Here is a 19,208-nt window from a genome sequence, read left to right on the forward strand (position 1 = left end):
ATATTTGATGTGCTAGAATTATCTTACGACTAAAGATGCTTCATAAGTCAAGCAGAAGTGCTATAGCATGATATAACCATAATAGCCAGCTATTTCTTTCTCTTTTTTCTTTAGCTTTGAACAGTTCTGCATCAATTACTGTAATGAAAAGCTCCAGCAATTATTTATTGAGCTAACACTGAAGTCTGAACAAGAAGAGTACTTCAAAGAAGAGATTACGGTATGTCAGCTTCAGCCAGACACTATTTTCTAAATGGCAGCTGCCACTGAATATGTAAATGTAATGACAGTTTGCTCCATTTACTTAGGAGCCATACGCATTCTGTGCTACATGCACATATTCCTTGGGGGCATCCTCTGTCCACTCACTTCCTTTGCACACACTTTTATCTTGCAGTGGACCCCTGTTGAATATTTCAACAACAAAGTGATATGCGACCTAGTAGAAGAAAGGCACAAGGGAATTATTTCGCTTCTGGTATGTCTCACCAGCACATTTATTATTAATAATGATACATTAATAACTTCGATTTAGCTACCCTTCGAAGTTTTGCCTTACTGTGATCAATATGTGTTACCACGCCAACATACAGCAAATTATTTATTTTTGTGGCATGCACAGGCTTCTGGAATCAATCACTGCAAAAGCCTTCTCTCAATTATTATTAATATTATCTAAGTGTAAGGTAAGCAGCGGTATGGTCGCAGAGTAGATAGAGGAGTAGTAGAGGGAGATAAACGCACACTCGATCTGCAGCTATTCATCTTGATGCCAAATTTTGTTTGCAAACAAAAATGGTAAGCAAGGCAGTGACAAAATATTTACATCAAGCCTCAGTCATCAAGCAGAGTCCCTCTTAATAAGCATTTCCGCAGCAGTAAGAGTTAATAACGATTGTGCAGTTTCTGCTAATATTGTTATCAGTGAACTCCCATACATGAACAACAGGATGAAGAATGCTTACGACCTGGAAATACGTCGGACAAGACGTTCTTGAGCAAAATGGAACAGACCATAAGATCCCATCCGCATTTTCTCACACATCACATTGCCATCAACAATAAAGTAAAGAAGAGCATTGCCCGTGATGTATGCACACTCCTTTCTTTATTCCTTTGCGTCCTAAAGATTTTACTATGATGCTAACAGGAATTTTTTTTTAGGAGTTCCGTCTCATCCACTATGCTGGTGATGTGACTTATAAGGTGGAAGGTATGTATGCGTAATATTTTTGTTTGTATGTGCTAGGGTATTTTAGGTACTTAGGTACATTTTTATAAGTCTTGCATGGTACAAAATATCACTGTTTCGAGTAATATCAGGTATTTTACGTCTAAGAATGTGTCACGACAATTATGCAATCTGTAATTTCCATAGCACATGCATAGTGAGCAGAACTTGCAACACATTTCTTTGTTATATGAGAAAGCAAGAGATTTGTTCCCTCCACCAGTTACACAGAACTTTGCCAAATAGGTTTACATAATTTCACATGAAGGCACAGGTAATGGTTCCAGTTAGTTTGCGTTTAGAATATACTAATCACGAGTCTCTGGATTTGAGCCCTTTGTGTAATTTCAGACGAGCACACTGTGCAATGCAATGCAGTGCAATGCAATGCATCATAAGGTATCTTACAGTGCTATATTCCACTTCGTTCTTATTTTGCAATAGGCTTCATCGACAAGAATAATGACCTGCTGTACAGAGACCTAAAAAAAGCAATGGCTGGTGCTAAGAACTCCATTGTCAAAGATACCTTTCCTGAGTCAGAACTCCTGAGCAAGAAGAGACCGCCAACGGTACATATAATGTCATACCAACAGGGTTTCACCCGTTTCATTCAAAGAAATTTTTCAGGCTGCAACTCAGTTCAAACAGAGCCTTCAAGAACTAATGGAAATACTTATGTCAAAGGAGCCCTGGTATGTCCGATGTATCAAGCCAAATGACTTCAAACAAGCTGGTGAGGACAAGTACTGCATCCATTCCTGTTGTATCTGATTATGCAGTGTGTACACATGTTGCAGCAAATACCTCTCTGCAAGCACTTGTAAGTAATGTGGCTCTAAAGCCAGGGTAATACAGCTATAGAGTCTTGTAAGATTCCCAGAAATTTTATAAGTTCTGCACTACAATGCACCTTTTTCAAAACTACAGTGAGAGACAGAGATTGCTTTTAGTGCAGTGCGATGCTGTAAGCAGCGTTTAAGTCATAGGGACGTCACAGTGACGTCATAGGGAAGTCATAGAGACATCATACAAATCACTTCAGAAATTTGTGTGAGTGTTTCAGACCTAGAGAATCGAAACACAGAAAGAGTGCCGGAGCTTTTTAATGCATTGCTGAAATGCAAGTGGAAGCCCAGATTGCACAAAAACATTGTTTATTGTGCTCGAACTTCAGCCAGGTTTGACGAAAAAGTAGTAGGCCATCAAGTACAGTATCTGGGCTTGATGGAAAACCTAAGAGTCCGCCGAGCAGGGTTTGCCTACCGCCGCCGCTATGACATCTTCCTGCAGCGGTACAAGTGTCTCTGCCCATCTACGTGGCCGCACTTTCGTGGAGACGACGCCAAGTCTGGTGTAGCTGAGCTCGTAAAGCATTTGCAGTATCAGGAGGAGGAGTACAGCATGGGAAAGTGAGTCGCATTACACCATTCCACGTCTAGCGCAATATAGAGCAAATTGGGAACACCCCATACTTAATTCATTCCAGGACCAAGCTGTTCATCAGGTATCCACGAACGCTGTTCGAAACAGAGGATGCTTTCCAGCAGAGGAAGCACTACCTCGGTGAGCATGATCTATAAGCTTGCTGAAGTTTCCACCTTTGCGATTTTTTTATATTTTTATATCTTATTTTAGCCACAATCATTCAGACAAGGTACCGATGTTTTGCTGCAAGGAAAAAGTACCTACAGATGAGGAAAGCAGGTTGGTACTGTATTTGAACCTCATTTTGAAATCAGGTTTTTAACCCCTCCATCCATTTTGGGAAAAGCACATAAAACTGCAAATTGTAAAGGCCTATTTATAGTCGGCATCAGCATAGTTGAAAAAGTTTGTTAAATATATATTCATTTACTATAAAAACTATATAATAAAAATGCGGTGCATTCACGATACAAAAGGCAAACAGAAAACTGATTGCCTACTGCAAAGAAGTTTCCGTAATATGCTATGAACAATGTATTGACCATTTCTTTGGGAGTTATATTTTAACTATATTGTACACCTTTCTCTGCAGCCATCATAATCGAAAGCATGTGGCGACGATACCTAGCAAGGCAGCTGCTTGAGAGGCGAAGGAATGCCGTAAAAGTTATAAGGAGGTGAGCTTGCATCAAGTCTCTCTAAGCAGTTTCCAGTGCAGTGTGTTGTGAGCATGCAGTGAGAACATGTAGAAAGAACATTGCTCCAAATTACATTGCAGGTTCATCTTGGGCTTCATGACCAGAAACGAACCTGAAAACGATGTCAACGCCAGGGTAAGTAAACTTTTCAGCTGGGCTCGTGAAAACCACACATATGATGCACATACAGCGATTGTTTTCTTGGTTCTAACGTTTGTTTGAGAAGCGTATGTTGTTTAATGTTTCCTAATCGTCTGCAAGCACAATGACAGGAGCCAGAAGTTTTTGTGTGTGGAAAACCACAAAAAATTTTGCAAGATTTCAGAAAAACCAAAAACTTATTGGGCATTAATATGTGCAATAATTGTATAGAGGATTCTTGTAAATCAATCTGACTGAATGTTTTGGGTTGAAAAAAGGGTGCACCCGTTTCAGTAGATCTGCTTTATAGTGAAGTTGGTCGGATTGATAAGCATCTTCATTATATCAAAACATGGAACCGTATCTTCACGTCATGCAGGTTCACTATATAGAGGTTTTACAACTCTACTTCTGTGCAAAAAATAAAAACACTGTACTCTTTTAGTTTGTTCGCCAAGTGAAGGTGGAGTACCTGAAAAGGCTCGCTGCAAACCTTCCGAAGAGCGTCCTGGATCACTCATGGCCTCCAGCTCCTATTGTCTGCAAGAAGGTGAGATATACCAGCATAGTAGCACTTCTTAAGTTTCACTTGACTATAGGGAGGTGTTCCGACGTGCAGTGTTTTGATATTCGTATAACTTGTCGTAATACTCCACCCAGGCGTCGGAGTTGCTGCACGACCTCCATCGGACATGGCTCGTCCGAAAGTACTGCAAGAGCATCTCTCCGCAACGGAAGGCATTGGTAAATTACTTGCTTCCCTGCGAAAAGTACTTAGATTTTTTTAAATTTCTTTATTTTTATTTTATTTTTTCATTTTACTTATTTATTTTTTTATTTGAGAGAGCACTTCGAATGGGAACAGCGGTTAAGGTAGCAGTGACCGTATTTTTCAAGTACCACAGCTGTTAGCAGTCCCGGTATAGTACTAAGTGGATCCTCTTTTATCTAAATTCTAGATGGACTGGAAAGTAGAAGCGGAAGCCATCTTCAGTGGCAAAAAGCAGAGCTACCAAGCGTCGCTACCCTCCGTGTTTTCTGAGAACAGGCTAAGTGAGTACCTGCTTTTTGCAGATCGTGTAAATTTCCTTTGGTGTCGTCATACACTACCGCTGACTTTACCGTAGACCAAGAGGACGATCTTCGGAGGACCACGATGTTTGAAAAGTCTGTGAAGCATCAAGGGGAGAAGACACTGGTGAGTCTAACAATAATTCTACCCGCATACTTTTCTGCATACTATTTCTTCTTGCAGTACTGCTTGCCAGTAGTCAAGTACGACCGACATGGCTACAAACCCCGAGAGAGAGTCCTCATACTCACAGATGCTGCGCTATATCTGGTCGACCGGAAGGACTTCAAATCCAAGCACCGCATTCCTCTGAAATCTATTGAGGGTAGATGCACAATAATGGTCTTGCTTTGCTGCTGATGCATATACTGTAAACTATGTGCCGTAGATTGACCTACCTCTTTTTGCAGTGGATCATATCCTGTATACATAGCTTGTTTCATTAATGCAACGCACCCGGATGTGAAATAGAAGCAGATTTGTGTTTAGGGATAGGTCCGGTAAAACCCATATGCCCCTGAATCTGCATCATCGTCACTTGGTGTGAAACACAAAAAACACGGGAAACAAACTTGCCAGGGAAACACACTGGCGACTAAGCAACTTATAGATTTGCATGCTTGCATGCTACATTAAACGACATACCTAGCAGGAAACGATGGTGTGACAATACGTGTTGGCATTCGCTGCTGCGTTTTTTTTTTTTTTTTTCTGCAGAAATGCTGGAAAACAATGGACACAGCATAGCAGCATGATCTTATAGTTGTCAAGTTAGTCGCAGTCAACTTTGTTTCCCTCATTTTTTCTTTAATTTTTTCGTTAGGTATCACAGTGAGCAGTCTAACAGATGGTCTTCTCCTTCTAAGGATACCTCAAGAGATGAAGAAAGACAAGGTTTACACCCACCTTTCATTGTTGATCTGCATGCCAATAGGCATTTTTTTTATTTTCTTCTCATTTTAGCTTCACCTGATTTGCTTGTTTCCAGGGTGACTTAATACTGGATACACGTGCACACCTTATTGAAGCTGTTTCGAAGATAACAACAGCCTTTGGCCAGAGGAGCCTCGTGCTTATAGAACTGAGCAATTCGTACGTAGCGCATTCCGATACGCTTCATTTATTTAAACTGTACTGACGCTACCTTAACCACAGTGTTCGCCACCGTCTCAGTGGTGGTAAGGAAGGAATGATCGACTTCAGCCAGGGTGCCAAGCCGGAGATTTCCAAGGGCAAGAACGGCCACTTGATAGTGGTACGAAAATTTATCTTGAAATTGCAACTGCGGCCACACTGACCTCATTAACACGCTCAATTTGTTCTCTTCCCAGGTTTCCCCAACATCACCATAAGACTGCACTTTGCTACGTCTTGCAGAAGACCACAGTACATATAGACATTGATACTATAGTATGCCAATGGAAGGCCATTGCAGTGACATGTTTGCCAGAGCCATCAAGACAGACAAATGGAACACTGAAAGCAAAGTTTCAGTTCCTGCCTGTTTTGAAAAAAAAACCTGTGTACAAAGTGCCTTGTCTCAGCTGCCTCACCCATGAGTGCCATTTTCATTTTGATATAAAAAAAAATGCTTGAGATTTATATGCTACACTTCTACAGCACAAGTGTCTGAGACCTGTGATATATATTGATTAAATGCTTTTTTTTTCAGTCATTTTTCAATAAAACTGATACCGGAGGTATACACTTAAAGGTATACTGCGTAGTCAAAATCTATTTCTGCGTTTGCCAAGAAAGAAGAAAAAAAGGAAAAAAAAATCAGTGTCCATGTGCACATTTCTGTGTCTCCAGCAGTCCAAACGTGTACATTTTCATCTAACAGTGGTACTGCAGTGAAGGAGTTGGCAACACCCTATGTGCCACACATGTTCAGAAGTGCAGTGGCATACTGTCAAGTAGACAACAATGTGCCATATTTGTGCACAGCTTTATGAAACATGGTGTAGCATATATTCCTATCCACAACTATATTTGTGGGAAGGTCCATAATAAGGGAAGAGTACCAGACTTATTTTCACTATCGTTTCAGTACTCGCTACAGCAAATTTTCCATTTTCTGTATCTGATACCAGCCTTTCTATTTCGTTTCCGTAACACTGCTGTTACTGTTTCTAGTAATGGAATGCACGTTACGGAGATGCAAGTCAACAGACCTTTCAGTTCTGTAATGCAGTCCACTTTGTGTGTTGCTTCGAAGGCACACATAGTACACATTACACAAGTACATCCCTACATCTCCCAGGATTTAAAATATTCTATGTCTTCTCCCTCTACAGTGTCCTGCTGATGTACTGGGTCCAGTAGTCTAGATGGGCATAACTAGACATCCTTTGAAAGTCTGATGCTAGAGTAGTAAACAATATTAATGCTAAACTAAAAGAGTAAAAAAGCATAGACTTGCATCCTGGTGCTATGTCGTGGAGTCTGCTGAATAGACCTCTGTTCGCAAAATGAGTTATGCGGACGGGAATGAGAGAGTGATGGATATCATGTTACGATAGCAATTGATTTTCTGAGGCTGGAACACATAGAAGGGACAAATACATACAAAGCCTCAAGTGCTTAAGAGATTAATGATGAAAGAAGGAAGTCACTGAAAAGGTTAACCCTGGCAAAGCCCGGTAATCCAGAAGATGTGGGTTCGTGTCCTGCAGCTGGCAAACCTTTCCAGTGACTTCCCATGCTTTCATGCGGTAGTCAGGACACCTATTACAATGAATAGTACACTTGGAGAGAAAAGAAAACTCTCATCATTTCATAATAGCAATAACAGTTACCCGTATTCAATATGGGCTGGTGACCTTCTTCGCCGTTTGTAGTGATGTGATTTTACTTTACGATTACCAGATCAATTTTGGTATTATACTGTAAAACATAGGAGATGCAGTTGTATAGACAAGGTTAATTGGTCGTATATTGCTAAAAGCAGAGCAGCAGTTGTGTGTCATTCCTCGTCTCGTCACCCTTTCAGGCCCAGTGCTGGGGGTTTCATCACTTTTAGGAGTGTAGTTGCATGAAGCTGCTTAAACAAAATCACTGGAGCTGAGTGATGCACCAACTAGTTTATGATGATGCTGTCCCTTGTACTTTTCTTTTTCTTATCAGTCAATCTTGTCGCAGGATGGTACGTAGAGTAAGATGTGTGTGAGCAGCCCAAATAAGCTTGGAAGCTGCTGCTGAATTTTGTGGTCCTGTGCAGGTCAACAGATCATTGTCATGGTATGAGTGCAAAAGGAGAAGAAACAAGATTCCTCTCAAAATATGCGCAGATTATGCGCGATATTTATTTTAAACACGCTGTTATGTACAGTGCAGACAAATCTATATTTGAGATGCCTAGTATTTATTACTTCTATCTGAGGTAGTAGTCTATAATTGTAGAAAATGCAGCAAAGCCCGCTGCTCCTAGTAGCCCTGGCTTGAGTCCGGCTGCGTGTAAGAAACAAGTTACAATATAAGGTCATGTTTTGTTTTGCTTTGGGTAGTGTATGGGAGAGCGCAGCTCAAGATGGCCCTTGTTTAACGAGACATTCTAGAGCCATCGACTATAACTAGGGTTCCAGGTTTTCAGAGTTTATTTTTTTGACACTTTTGAAGGATCCGTTTAGGGGATCATTATTTCTCAAGAAAGTGGAGTTTTCTATTTCGTATTCTTTTACAACTGAGCTTATATCCGAAATTTGGGCAAAAACCGAAGATCGTGGAACAACATACTCACATAAAGAGAAGCAGGGGCGGATCCAGACCCTTGGTGTGTGTGTGTGTCGGGGGGGGGGGGGGGGGGGGTTCTTTGTCGTAGTGCGTAGTTTTTTTTTAAATACAAGTTTTAGAAGTGTATATAAGTTTAAGTAAGTATAAGTTTATAGGTTTTCTAAATTATTTTTATTAATTAATAAATAAATCAATAAATTATTTATTAGTTTTATATCAAGTTATTTGGGGGGGATATTTGTACCTTTTACACTGCAGCAGAGTATCCTTTGAGTATGAACTCTCTCGGAGCTCGTTGTTCAGCTCGAACCTAGCATACAAAACCCATGGGAAAATATACTTCATATAAAACTAGATCAGTTAAGTTCTCCCAAGTTATCGATAAACTATATTTTTTTATATACGTACTAAACCGGCAGACAAACATAAAAAGATTAGGTTTACACGTATGTTGATACTATGCAATCTGTGCTTGATATTGCGAATGTAGTCGAGGGCCTTGACGTCTTGGTTGTGTGCATGAAAAGTGAGATTGATTGATTGATATACAGACCTCTGAATCCGATGAGCCCACCAGTAAGTGCTCCAGCCATGGTTCCATTTTTCCAGTCTGATTTCGCTCTGTGCTGTAATGTATCAGGCGTGTAATGTATTGCATGACTTTACTGGAAAACAATATGAATCACATGGACTTGAAACAGTAATCAGACGTACACTTTCAATTGTGCACTCAATTGCGGCGAACATAGCTCCAACGATTGCAAAATTCTTTGCGTATGACGCTGTTTTTGCTTTCATATCGGCAAAAACTTGCCGCACGGTCATTTTAGCCGGATCTACTCCGCCTCCAGTGATATTTGGATCAACACTCGCAGAGAAAAGTCCTATGGCTCCCCCGAACGCACCACCTGAAAGTAAGACCCAGGATCTCGTAGTCAGAATGACTCAAACATCACTGCATTACATGTTACATTACCTAACACGCAGCTCAAGACGGTCTTGAAAGCACAGCTTTCGAAGGCAGCTTCTACTCGTAGCTCATCTTTCGTCTTAATTTTATGTGGAAATATTCCCCTTGGGAATATAACATTCTCTCGAACTCTCTTGTTAGGGCCAATTAACAAATTTGTAAGTTCGGAAAAGTTCACTTCGCGGGGAACTTGCCCATGCTCTGAACTCATGTGCGGATCCGACGACATTTTGGAAACGGAACAGAAACATCGAGTCGCTCGTTGCTATGATACGGTCATGAATATGGCAAATATATTTAGCAAAATTAAAATCAAGTATAATTATATGAATAACTAAAATATAAAGTATAATTCATTAATTAGAACGTAAATGTTAAATTATCTCATTTGTAGTGTTTTTATGTTACGCACTTCCGCCTTCCGCCTTTTTCCTCGACTTCCGTTTCATGAGTCTGACCGGCGCTGCTCGTGCGTTTTGTGTTGGTTCAACGTGCGTTGCTTTAATATAAAGTTTCACTCGCTAATATAACACATTGTGGAGTAAAGTGCCCGCGAAGTACGCACTATGGCCACGTGCATACTTGGACGAGTAGTTAACGGCGCTCATTACTCCTTGAAGGTACTTGTTCACAAGCAAAATGGTGCGTCGAGGTTGTGGCTGCAAAAGTGCAATTTTGCGGCGCCATCGCCGATGGCGAAAAAGGTTTTTCAGCGTGAAAAGCCTCACTGCAACATTGGCACCATAGGGCACGTTGATCACGGTAAGACCACGCTCACGGCTGCCATAACTAAAGTACTGGCCGAAGAGAAGCTGGCTGCTATGAAGAAGTACGAAGAAATCGACAATGCACCCGAAGAACAGGCCCGTGGTATCACGATTAACGTCGCCCACGTAGAGTACTCAACACGAAACAGACACTACAGCCACACAGATTGCCCCGGCCACGCGGATTACATTAAAAACATGATCACCGGTACATCTCAGATGGACGGGGCCATCCTGGTTGTCGCCGCCACAGATGGTGCGATGCCTCAAACGAGAGAGCACCTTTTGCTCGCCAAACAGATCGGGATAGAACACATAGTTGTGTTCTTGAACAAGGCTGACGCAGCAGACAAGGAGATGTTAGAATTGGTTGAAATTGAACTGCGTGAGCTCCTCACAGAGCATGGCTACAAGGGGGACGAAGTCCCCATCATAACTGGCTCTGCCCTGTGTGCACTGGAAAACAAAGAGCCAAGCATTGGCAAAGAAGCGATCTTGAAACTCTTGGAAACGGTCGACCAGCACATCCCAGATCCAGTCCGTGACCTGGACAAGCCGTTCCTGCTCCCCATCGAAAGTGTCTATTCCATTCCGGGACGTGGAACAGTTGTGACCGGGCGCTTGGAACGTGGGGTCCTGAAGAAGGGTATGGAATGCGAGATTATGGGCTACAACAAGCAAATCAAGACGACAATCACGGGCATCGAGACTTTCCACAAGACCCTCGAGGATGCTCAAGCAGGAGATCAGCTCGGTGCGCTGATTAGAGGCATCAAAAGGGACGAACTTCGTCGAGGAATGATGTTGGCCAAGCCGGGCACAATGACACAGTACGATCATTTCGAGGCACAGATCTATGTGCTAAAGAAAGAAGAAGGGGGTCGAGAGAAGCCGATCCTGAAGAACTACCAGCCACAAATGTACTATAAGACATGGGACTGTAATACGAGGATTACCGTGCTAGACAAGGACATGATCATGCCTGGAGAAGATGCTAAGCTAAATGTGAAGCTGATCAAGCCCATGGTGCTTGAACAAGGTCAGCGGTTCACGATTAGAGATGGAAGCAAGACGGCTGGCACTGGCGTGATCACAAAAGTGCTTCAGAACCTCACCGTCGAGGAAAGGATGGACCTGGGGAAGTCTGCGAAGAAGAAGGAGAAAGAGGCGCAGCAAAAGGCACAGCAAAAGTGAAAAATTTTGAATGTTTTGCATCACAGGGACATGCATAGATTTGTTTTAGATTTATAATTACAGCGAAATAAAGTTTGTTTTCTTTGCCATTGTAATGTGACATCGGGTCTGTAAAGCTGTAGTTGCTAGGGTTGAAATGTATATCTCTCTACAGTTGCATGAAAACAGCAAGTGGTCTGAGCGATAAACAGGAGTAGCATTGGTCTTGAAGTCTTGAACAAGGCAAGAAATAAATTTATGTTACAGAATCAAACCGATATCATAATAAACTCGAGTTTACTGTCTGGAAACGAAACGTCTGAGTTTCTTTTCCTACAAACGAAGGTCGCTGTCAATGGTCGGGCGGGAAATGTGCACTTTTATAGAGGGCGCCATTGAGGAGCGGGATAGACGCCATGGCTGACGGCGTTCAAGGGGACCAGTCTTGGCGTACGCAGCCTTTTCGCCAGAATGTTCAGAGTAAAATGTAAGTAAGTCATTACCGCGGGTGTCCGAAAGGACCACCCGTCACCAATTAAAAGTTACGTATGAAATGTAGTGTCGATCAATGCGTACTTTGAGCGGAGTTTAGACTGAACGCCAGCGGACTAACCCGCGGTTTTTTCCGGCACAAAAAAATGTTTTTATAAGCGAGAGATTTCACCAGTGGACCGTGCTTTCTTTATATAAGTGCCAGAGCAAATAAATGATTGTGTTGCATAAACAAAAGCATAAACAGGCACTTCAATGCACAATTCGAGGACATCACTTGCTCATGCACATATCATCTGTGGGGCTGCGTTTCCTCAGGCACACGCAGTGCGCGCTGAATTCGAACAGTTGTAGACTTTAGTTCTTGAACTTTTCCGTACTCGGTCAGAAATATACAATTAATAACGAAACATTGTAGTCATCTATTACACGGACGCCGCTAGCATACAACCGTAAATGGTGTCCTGCCCATGAAGCCTTGATGTTTCAAATAAACCATCCAAATGGAGACACGGGGAACTCTTTAGGCATTGTCGTCAATCCATTTGTTGCAGTACAAGTAATATATGCAGCCATTTAAATAATGAACATATCGGTTCGTCAGATAGGGGTGCTTACTAATATTCCAATTTCAAATAAATTGTTTGGTACGCGACGGGGAAACCAGTAACGTAGCCAGAAAAATATTTCGGGAGGAGTTTTGTGGGAACTTTGCATAGAGGAGGAGGAGGATTTCACATAGTTTACCCTCTCCCAATTGTACTACAAAGGTACGATTTCTGTGGGTTGAACCCTGGAACATCCCCCATGGCTACACCACGGAGGGAAACGTCGCCTAATGATGCCTCGAGTTCTGGTACCTCAAAGTGTTTCAGAGCCCAAACGAAACTCATTTTTGCTGTTCCAAAGTCTTTCACCACAGCCGGTTTGCGCCCGTGGCAAGGTAAACGTGAATCACCCCCCTTCCCGCGCTGCTGCAAGAAGCTCTGTACACAAAGAGAAGAAAACGCTTGTTTGCACTGCTGAGATAGTAAATTCAAATTCTCTTCATTCCCACTTCATACTCAAAACCAACCTCCCCCCATCGGAACGGCTCTGCCCTTCACATATCTTACAAGCAGGGCTTTTATGTTCAGTATCTTTCATTCGAGGGTATGATGGTGGTGCTTTCCAAAGTAATTTTTCGAGCAAGTTTTAAACGTGTTTCAGAGACATTAAAATGATTTACCGGAGCACACTGGACACATAATAAGCATAGTGAAATGACAGAGAAACTGCAAGGCTGTCACTATGCATCAATCCTTTGATTCTCACAGTGCCACACGGTTAAAAACTTCATTAACATTCACCCATACCGACGTAAATATGTGTAATATAAGTGCATGAGTACAATAAAGCAGTTATGACTGGGCCTGGAGAACAGGGGTATCCATCGGGCACTGATGGATAACTCTGACAAGTGCAAAGTTGGCTTAAAGGGTCGGAGAAAAGATCTTCAAACCTTTGAGGCAGCTGTAATGCATTCTTGGGTGCTAATGCATTCATCGTGCGGAGTATGAACCAAACATTGCTTAGAATAACGGAAATATTAACTAAAAACCATGACGCAAAAAGGGCGACCGATGCGACGTAGAATATAGACGTGCCGTCAGAAGCAAGGGATCTTCCCCATTGGCAGACTGGCTTGGAGGGAGCAAGCGGTGTCAGGCCACTTGTAGAGGATGTGTCGGGCAGCCGCTATCTTATAAATGTCATTCTTCAGAACAGTAGAAGCCCAGAAGAAGAACAGTCTCTGTTCGAAATATCGGCGGCTTCTGTCCTGAGGCAACTCCCTTCCTACCTTCTACCGGTTCGCTGGATTTCTACCCATCTACATTCTTCAGAACAGTTCTTCGTCGAGAACTCAAAATTTTTTAGGTCCCTCTTCTTCATGGTCACTCTAATGTTTCAAAACATGGCATATCAAGAACACTTTGTTGATGTTGTCGCGGTAACTGTTTCTTCGCTTACAAAAATGCTTTTTACTCTTTTCAGCGAGGAAGCCATTCGGCAGGCGTCAAATCCTACTTTCAGAAGTGCTGCAGAGATGGAAAACCACGTTTTCCAGAAAGCCCGATCCAAAGTAAGCACTTCTCAGTTCTTAGGTCTACTGAAAGTTGTTCAGATTCGTCGCTAGAAATGTGGTACGATCTGCAAGCCCAAACAGAAGTAAAGACCGCAGGTGAAGAAAAAAAGGCAACTTCTTGTGAACTGCCGAGTACTTTCCGCACAAAGCCACATTTTAGGCTTCCAGATAGGAGCCTGACTTAGAGCCATTTGTAACCGGACAAATAAGTAATGGTACCGCGAGCGTAGGGTAGAAGCAACATAAATGTGTGAGTTACAACTGGGGGTGCAACCGTACAGTTACAGGTTGTCTACCAACCTGGAAAACAGGGAATTATCTGGGAATTTTGATGCGAATGGGAAGAGTCAGGGGATCATCAGGGAATTTGCCAAAACGGCAGCTGAAGTCGGGGGGGGAAAATCGCAGAAAAATGACGTCATGATGCACAGTGAATCGTGAGTGCTGGTGAATGGTTGAGTGGCCACTCTGCATCAACGTTGCTGCGGGCAGCAGTTTGGCAATACGACAAGCTCACAGGCAGAAAAGCAGGGCAGTCTTGCTAATTTCTCAATAAATGATCGGTTTTATTAGGGATCTGTATCAAAACGTAGCAGCAGGCACCAAGTTCCCTTTTGTTTTGTTCAGGGAATTTGCTTGAAATAGTCAGTGAAAACGTGAAAAAGTCGGGGAATTTGAAGGCTACAGTTTAGTAGACACGCTGAGTTAGTGCTACCTTTGCACCACTCATATGAGCTGGGGGTTTCTAGAGTGTGTCTGATATCTTGCAAAGAATAATGGAGGATGGACGGTCAGTGGAAATATTTCAAATATTAAAAGTTTTGAACATGTGTTATGTGAATGTGACATACACTGTGGTGTGCATAAATCTCAGAAAGAGTGATAAGAATGGGCAAAGCAGGAATCGGAGGCGCGAATAAGCATTAGAGTGAGGAAGGGACGTGAAGGAGAGACAGGTCTCTCTGCTCTATTTTGCTGGTAATTCTGGTGTTTACGAGCAGAATTTAAATGAGAGTTCATTTCCACAGATGCCTGTGCATTATTTTTTTTAGTCCAGCAGTTTGTTCTTGGATATTTTAGCTCGCCTAGTTCGGAGTGTTTGTTCAGGCGTTTTTAATGTGTAACGTTATTCGTGGCCTCTTTGCCCCAAGGAAATTTATTCTCCCATTGCCACTGTGTACCTTTTGGTCCGTACTTGGAGCACCTACAATCTTCTTTGTTGCATGTGCATTCCTGTACTTTTTTTTTATGTTCAGGCATTTTGAATGTGTAGTGTTATTCATAGCCTTTTGTCCCAGAGAAATTTATTCTCCCATTGCTACCGTGCACGTCTCAGTCTGTGCTCGGAACACTTACAATCTTCCTATCGCAGGATGAATATCTCTCGTTCGTCGCCAGGCTGATCATCCATGTCCGCGAAATGAGTGAGTTGCATTTCCGACCATGATTTCTGATTGCGACTGTTTGAATGTGTCACAAACAAGGTTGCTGCCAAGGCAATCAGAATTCAACCATTTAAACTGAAAGCAAACAGTACTTGTTATTGGAAGCAGTGGACATGGGGGGAAAGGTGATGATGTGTCTCATCTTTGTATTTCTTGTGTGAAATTAGCGATACTACGGGGTTTACAAGTGCTTCTACCATGTGTGGGTTCATGATCATATCGCAAGTGAAGTTTTGATGCATATGCAAGAGTGTGAGGTATTTTTTTGTGGTAGTGAAATGGTGACAGTGATTGTTTGTTTAGAAGGTTAGAAAGCTTGTTCCTTGTTGTTACGTTAATTATATTGTTGTAGCACTTGTAGCAACAAGTTAACAAGCTATAACAACAAGCTGCAGCAGGGATACATTGCATAAAGCTACTTGGACATGCTACTTTTGTCACATGCTGTTCAGATCAGTGATTTAAAAAATAATGGTGTCAACTTTGTCGTGCATTCTTGTTATTCCTGCGTTGCCACGGTTTGGATGCTGTGAAGGTATCGTCAAAGGGTCTCTTTGCTGGGTGGTTTAGAAGCGAATTTGCTGCGTAAGCGGTCGTAACTATTGCATAAGAGCAGCGCAGTGCTGAATCAAGTAGATGATGTCAAATCGCATAACGGTTGAGAAATAAGCAGGATTTGGAATGTGCTGCTGTCAGTTCATTCATGATATTAAAATTTTAGTTGTGATATGAGGGCTGAAAGAAGGGGGTTGCGTGTGCACAATACTGTACTACTTTTGAGTACTTTTGACTTTAGTACTCGTAGACGTTTAGTGCTTTTGAAGTGCGGTGGTCTACCAGCCTTTTCTTCAGCTACCCATTTCGTCGTCCAGAAAGCTTCCTACTCGCATAACGTGTTCTGATGTGTCAAGCGCCTTGACAATGGCGTCGTCCCCTCTCCATAATCAGATGCCAAATTTATGCAGCCTCAGCTGCTACTCATTGCATCTTGTCCGAGCAGACGGCGAGGAAAATACGCGAATGAATTGCGCCTTGAAGTCGGCTTCTCCTGTTTGCACCGGTGCGACGCGGCAGAGTACCCTCTACAGGCGCTGCGTTTCTTGGTTTGGTTTGGTTAGGTGCGCTGTCCGAATATATTAAATATGCAAAACGATGTCTTCGGTGCACGGTGTTTTTGTAGTAACGTTTACAATGCTCGAAAGACCGGAAGCGACGCCAGACGGTAAATGTTCCTCGAGATGAACAGGCAGTTACTATGGGAAATAGGCACACTTCGCACCTTTCCCTGAAGGCGTGTGCGACGTTTCCGCGATAATACGCATTTTATTTGTGAGCGCAGGAGGAGAGAGCACCTCTCTTGTGGTGCTGTGCTCTTCGTGCGTAATAACTTCCGAACGGCGGAATTGTATGGGTGTTGGACTTTGATTTTCTATTCCCCACGGAGACCAGTCGTCACATTTTTTCTAAAGTACCGCATTCAAAAGTTTAAGGACTCTTTCACAACTCCTTAGGGCTGAGGAGAAAGCAAAATTTGGAATCTCCCTCTTTCTCACACAATTCGAGCTACTAAGGGAAAGAAGACTGCGCACACCATGAAAGGAGCTGTTTTATCCTTTGCAGACGACACTGAAAGTCACGCACTAACATATGGTAGAACTGCCGATTTTCATGACAGTAGCGAATAAGTGTACATTTCCCATTAAATTTTCCTTTCGAAGACTCTTCTGCTTCTTTCGATTCATGTAAACTGGTATAGAGAACCCCCGGAGTATGAAACATTTATGAACCATTTTCCTGTTCCATCTCTGCAACTCGATACTTTGAAGTTCGCATTCCCCGAATCAAAGCGCAAGCACGTGAACGAATGGAATGCTGCTACTCGTGTACCTTTCTGTGTATTTCGCTCCGCCTATAACCATACCCAGAATGCGAAGAAGGCATTTCCGAGGCAGCGGAACCATAGCTTCATTTTATGTTATGATTTTATTTACTTATTTATTTTTATTTTATTTTTATTTTCGAAAGACGCCAGCTCAGATTTTGAAGCATCCGACGCTGTATTGTTTGCTGCGTTGTCAAAAACACGACGGAATCGTTTGCAGCGGAGAGCACCGATATATCGATTCGCGATTGGTACTAGTTTTTGTCGCGCGCGCTTCGCGGACATTCCGGCCTCCGGGCGAAATGAGGTCCGTCAGTGCCGTTTTTCGTTGCGAGAAAGAAGATTCCGTTCGTTAGGTTGGTGTGCAATGTTTCCCTGCCGTTGAAGCGCAAGGCGTGATGTCAGCGTTCCTTCCTGGACATGTGGTGTCCCGTTTGCCTATTGAACGGTACGCGCGTACGTTTCTAAGTGGCCTTTTTTTTCTTTTTCTTTTTGCAACGGAGGAATTTGTGCAGGCCATCAAGCCGGGACTTTAATTATTTTAGAAAGGAGAATTTATCGTCGATGCGGCGAGGAAAAGGGAAGTTGGGAAGGCGGCAGAGAGCGGGGGTGGGAGAGGGCGAAGATCTCCGCTGTCATTGGTCGGTGAGCGCGGTGACGTAGCATCGACATCACGCGGGGTATCTCAGGGGAAAGAGGAAAAAGTTATTCTCTCTCTTTTTTTAGCACACTCCGTGTTTTGGGATGAAGTAAAAAGATAGAGAAAGTGAAAGGGAACATTTTTGTTTCTCTCTCTTTCCTCTTCCGAGTTTGATGGTTTACGTGCAGTGTTTCGCCTCATTGTTTCTTCCTTTCGCAAACTACTGTGTAGTTTTCAGATTGAATGAAAAAAAGAAAAAGGGGGAGAGAGAAAGTTTTCGCAAGAGAGACGCGGTTTCAACCGTTGTATCACTGATCACTGAGATGGTTTGTTGAGCATTGGCTACGCATCGAAACAACGGGGGTGTTTCTTGTATTTAAGCTTCTTTAGTATTGCCATGTTTTATACAGTAAACACTGCACGCGTGGTATACGTTATGGTTATGATCAGCAGGTTGGATTCATATTGATTGAGCGGCTTCAATATCAGATATCAATATCAGAGAAAAAGACCGGCAAAGTTTTCTTTTTCACGTTTGGCTTTCATTCATGACGCATCGCTCATTGCCAACCTAGTATTTTTGCCGGCAGCTTCCATTGCAAGCGGCACTTATACGGGAGTGTACGGTTTATAATTTCCGTTATAATTACCGCAATCGTTGAAGAAGCCGTGCAAGCAAATTGGCTGGAGGCTATACCGCTATATTAACCTTTTCAGCTTCGCGCTTCCTCTTTTTTACTACACTGCGTTTTATTGTATGTAATGCTCTGTGGCTCCAAAGTGGTCGATAGGCTGCCTTCGCTGCTTGGACATTTGCGCGTGCGCACACACCATGCTGGGCATCCGATGCAAACGTACGTAATTCGACGGCCTTTCCGTACCGGTACAACACCAGTGCGAATTTCGCAGTCGCCTAGACGCACGGGGCTAGCGGGGAGCACATATCTGGACTGCACATTGCTGGATTTACGCGACGACAACCCTCTCGACGGAAGTACGAGTGCATGGTTTTCCGGTGGAGCAGTTGTCGTCTGCTTCTTTGGTGGAGCAGTTGTCGTCTGCTTCTTTGGTGCGAAGAGTTCGTGCGGGGCACGACCTACTAGATTATTGCGACCGTGTCATAGTCTGCAACCACTGTAAGGAGCCCGTTCGCACGATCCGCTAGGGGCGCTGCTCATCGGGCCGCGAGATGTACATGTTCGTCATGATTGGGCAATGGGAATTTGAATTTTGAACGCGCAGAAGCGGACGTACGGCTACCGTAGCAGACGACAGCAACAGCTCGTATAAAAACGCGTTCGACGAGTACTCACACGTTGTGATGTAAAACATGACGTAGCACGCAGTGGTCACGTGACAGGAACCACCAGAGTGCGAGTTCACGCTGTAAGCAAGCTCGACTGGTGCAAGCG

The 19,208-nt window shown here is 43.0% G+C and overlaps 4 protein-coding genes across 6 annotated transcripts in view; 3 read left to right on the forward strand and 1 right to left on the reverse strand.

Annotated features, from left to right (window-relative positions):
* The window catches only part of LOC135371225 (unconventional myosin IC-like), a 33,249-nt gene extending 26,962 nt beyond the window's left edge, over positions 1–6,287 (forward strand). For all 3 annotated transcript variants that reach the window (XM_064605299.1, XM_064605300.1, XM_064605298.1), the window contains exons 12-31: positions 115–220; positions 398–478; positions 950–1,090; positions 1,165–1,213; positions 1,676–1,803; positions 1,862–1,967; positions 2,409–2,643; positions 2,721–2,797; positions 2,870–2,938; positions 3,252–3,336; positions 3,438–3,492; positions 3,944–4,048; positions 4,159–4,242; positions 4,458–4,551; positions 4,626–4,696; positions 4,754–4,895; positions 5,394–5,464; positions 5,559–5,662; positions 5,726–5,825; positions 5,902–6,287. In XM_064605299.1, coding sequence (XP_064461369.1) covers positions 115–220; positions 398–478; positions 950–1,090; positions 1,165–1,213; positions 1,676–1,803; positions 1,862–1,967; positions 2,409–2,643; positions 2,721–2,797; positions 2,870–2,938; positions 3,252–3,336; positions 3,438–3,492; positions 3,944–4,048; positions 4,159–4,242; positions 4,458–4,551; positions 4,626–4,696; positions 4,754–4,895; positions 5,394–5,464; positions 5,559–5,662; positions 5,726–5,825; positions 5,902–5,922 — 1,924 coding nt within the window. In that variant the 3' untranslated portion in view covers positions 5,923–6,287. The remainder of the gene's footprint in view (positions 1–114; positions 221–397; positions 479–949; positions 1,091–1,164; positions 1,214–1,675; positions 1,804–1,861; positions 1,968–2,408; positions 2,644–2,720; positions 2,798–2,869; positions 2,939–3,251; positions 3,337–3,437; positions 3,493–3,943; positions 4,049–4,158; positions 4,243–4,457; positions 4,552–4,625; positions 4,697–4,753; positions 4,896–5,393; positions 5,465–5,558; positions 5,663–5,725; positions 5,826–5,901) is intronic.
* Positions 6,288–7,845: 1,558 nt separating this feature from the next.
* On the reverse strand, positions 7,846–9,525 carry LOC135370363 (mitochondrial import inner membrane translocase subunit Tim22-like). Its single transcript, XM_064604096.1, has 4 exons — positions 9,279–9,525; positions 9,017–9,210; positions 8,856–8,928; positions 7,846–8,020 (listed from the first exon to the last, which is right to left on the reverse strand). The coding sequence occupies exons 1-4, from the start codon at positions 9,499–9,501 to the stop codon at positions 7,944–7,946; spliced, it is 567 nt and encodes a 188-aa protein (XP_064460166.1). The 5' UTR covers positions 9,502–9,525; the 3' UTR covers positions 7,846–7,943.
* A 178-nt stretch (positions 9,526–9,703) lies between these two features.
* Positions 9,704–11,328, forward strand: LOC135370364 (elongation factor Tu, mitochondrial-like). The gene has a single exon (XM_064604097.1). It carries the CDS (start codon positions 9,839–9,841, stop codon positions 11,231–11,233), a length of 1,395 nt encoding a protein of 464 aa, XP_064460167.1. The 5' UTR covers positions 9,704–9,838; the 3' UTR covers positions 11,234–11,328.
* Positions 11,329–11,618: 290 nt separating this feature from the next.
* Positions 11,619–19,208, forward strand: part of LOC135371228 (mediator of RNA polymerase II transcription subunit 15-like) — a 33,977-nt gene continuing 26,387 nt past the window's right edge. The window contains exons 1-3 of the mRNA XM_064605303.1: positions 11,619–11,699; positions 13,739–13,826; positions 15,202–15,253. Of these exons, the coding sequence (XP_064461373.1) occupies positions 11,629–11,699; positions 13,739–13,826; positions 15,202–15,253 (211 nt within the window). The 5' untranslated portion in view covers positions 11,619–11,628. The remainder of the gene's footprint in view (positions 11,700–13,738; positions 13,827–15,201; positions 15,254–19,208) is intronic.

The sequence above is a fragment of the Ornithodoros turicata genome, chromosome 10 (assembly GCF_037126465.1).
Source record: "Ornithodoros turicata isolate Travis chromosome 10, ASM3712646v1, whole genome shotgun sequence".
NCBI classification, from domain to species: Eukaryota; Metazoa; Arthropoda; class Arachnida; order Ixodida; family Argasidae; genus Ornithodoros; species Ornithodoros turicata.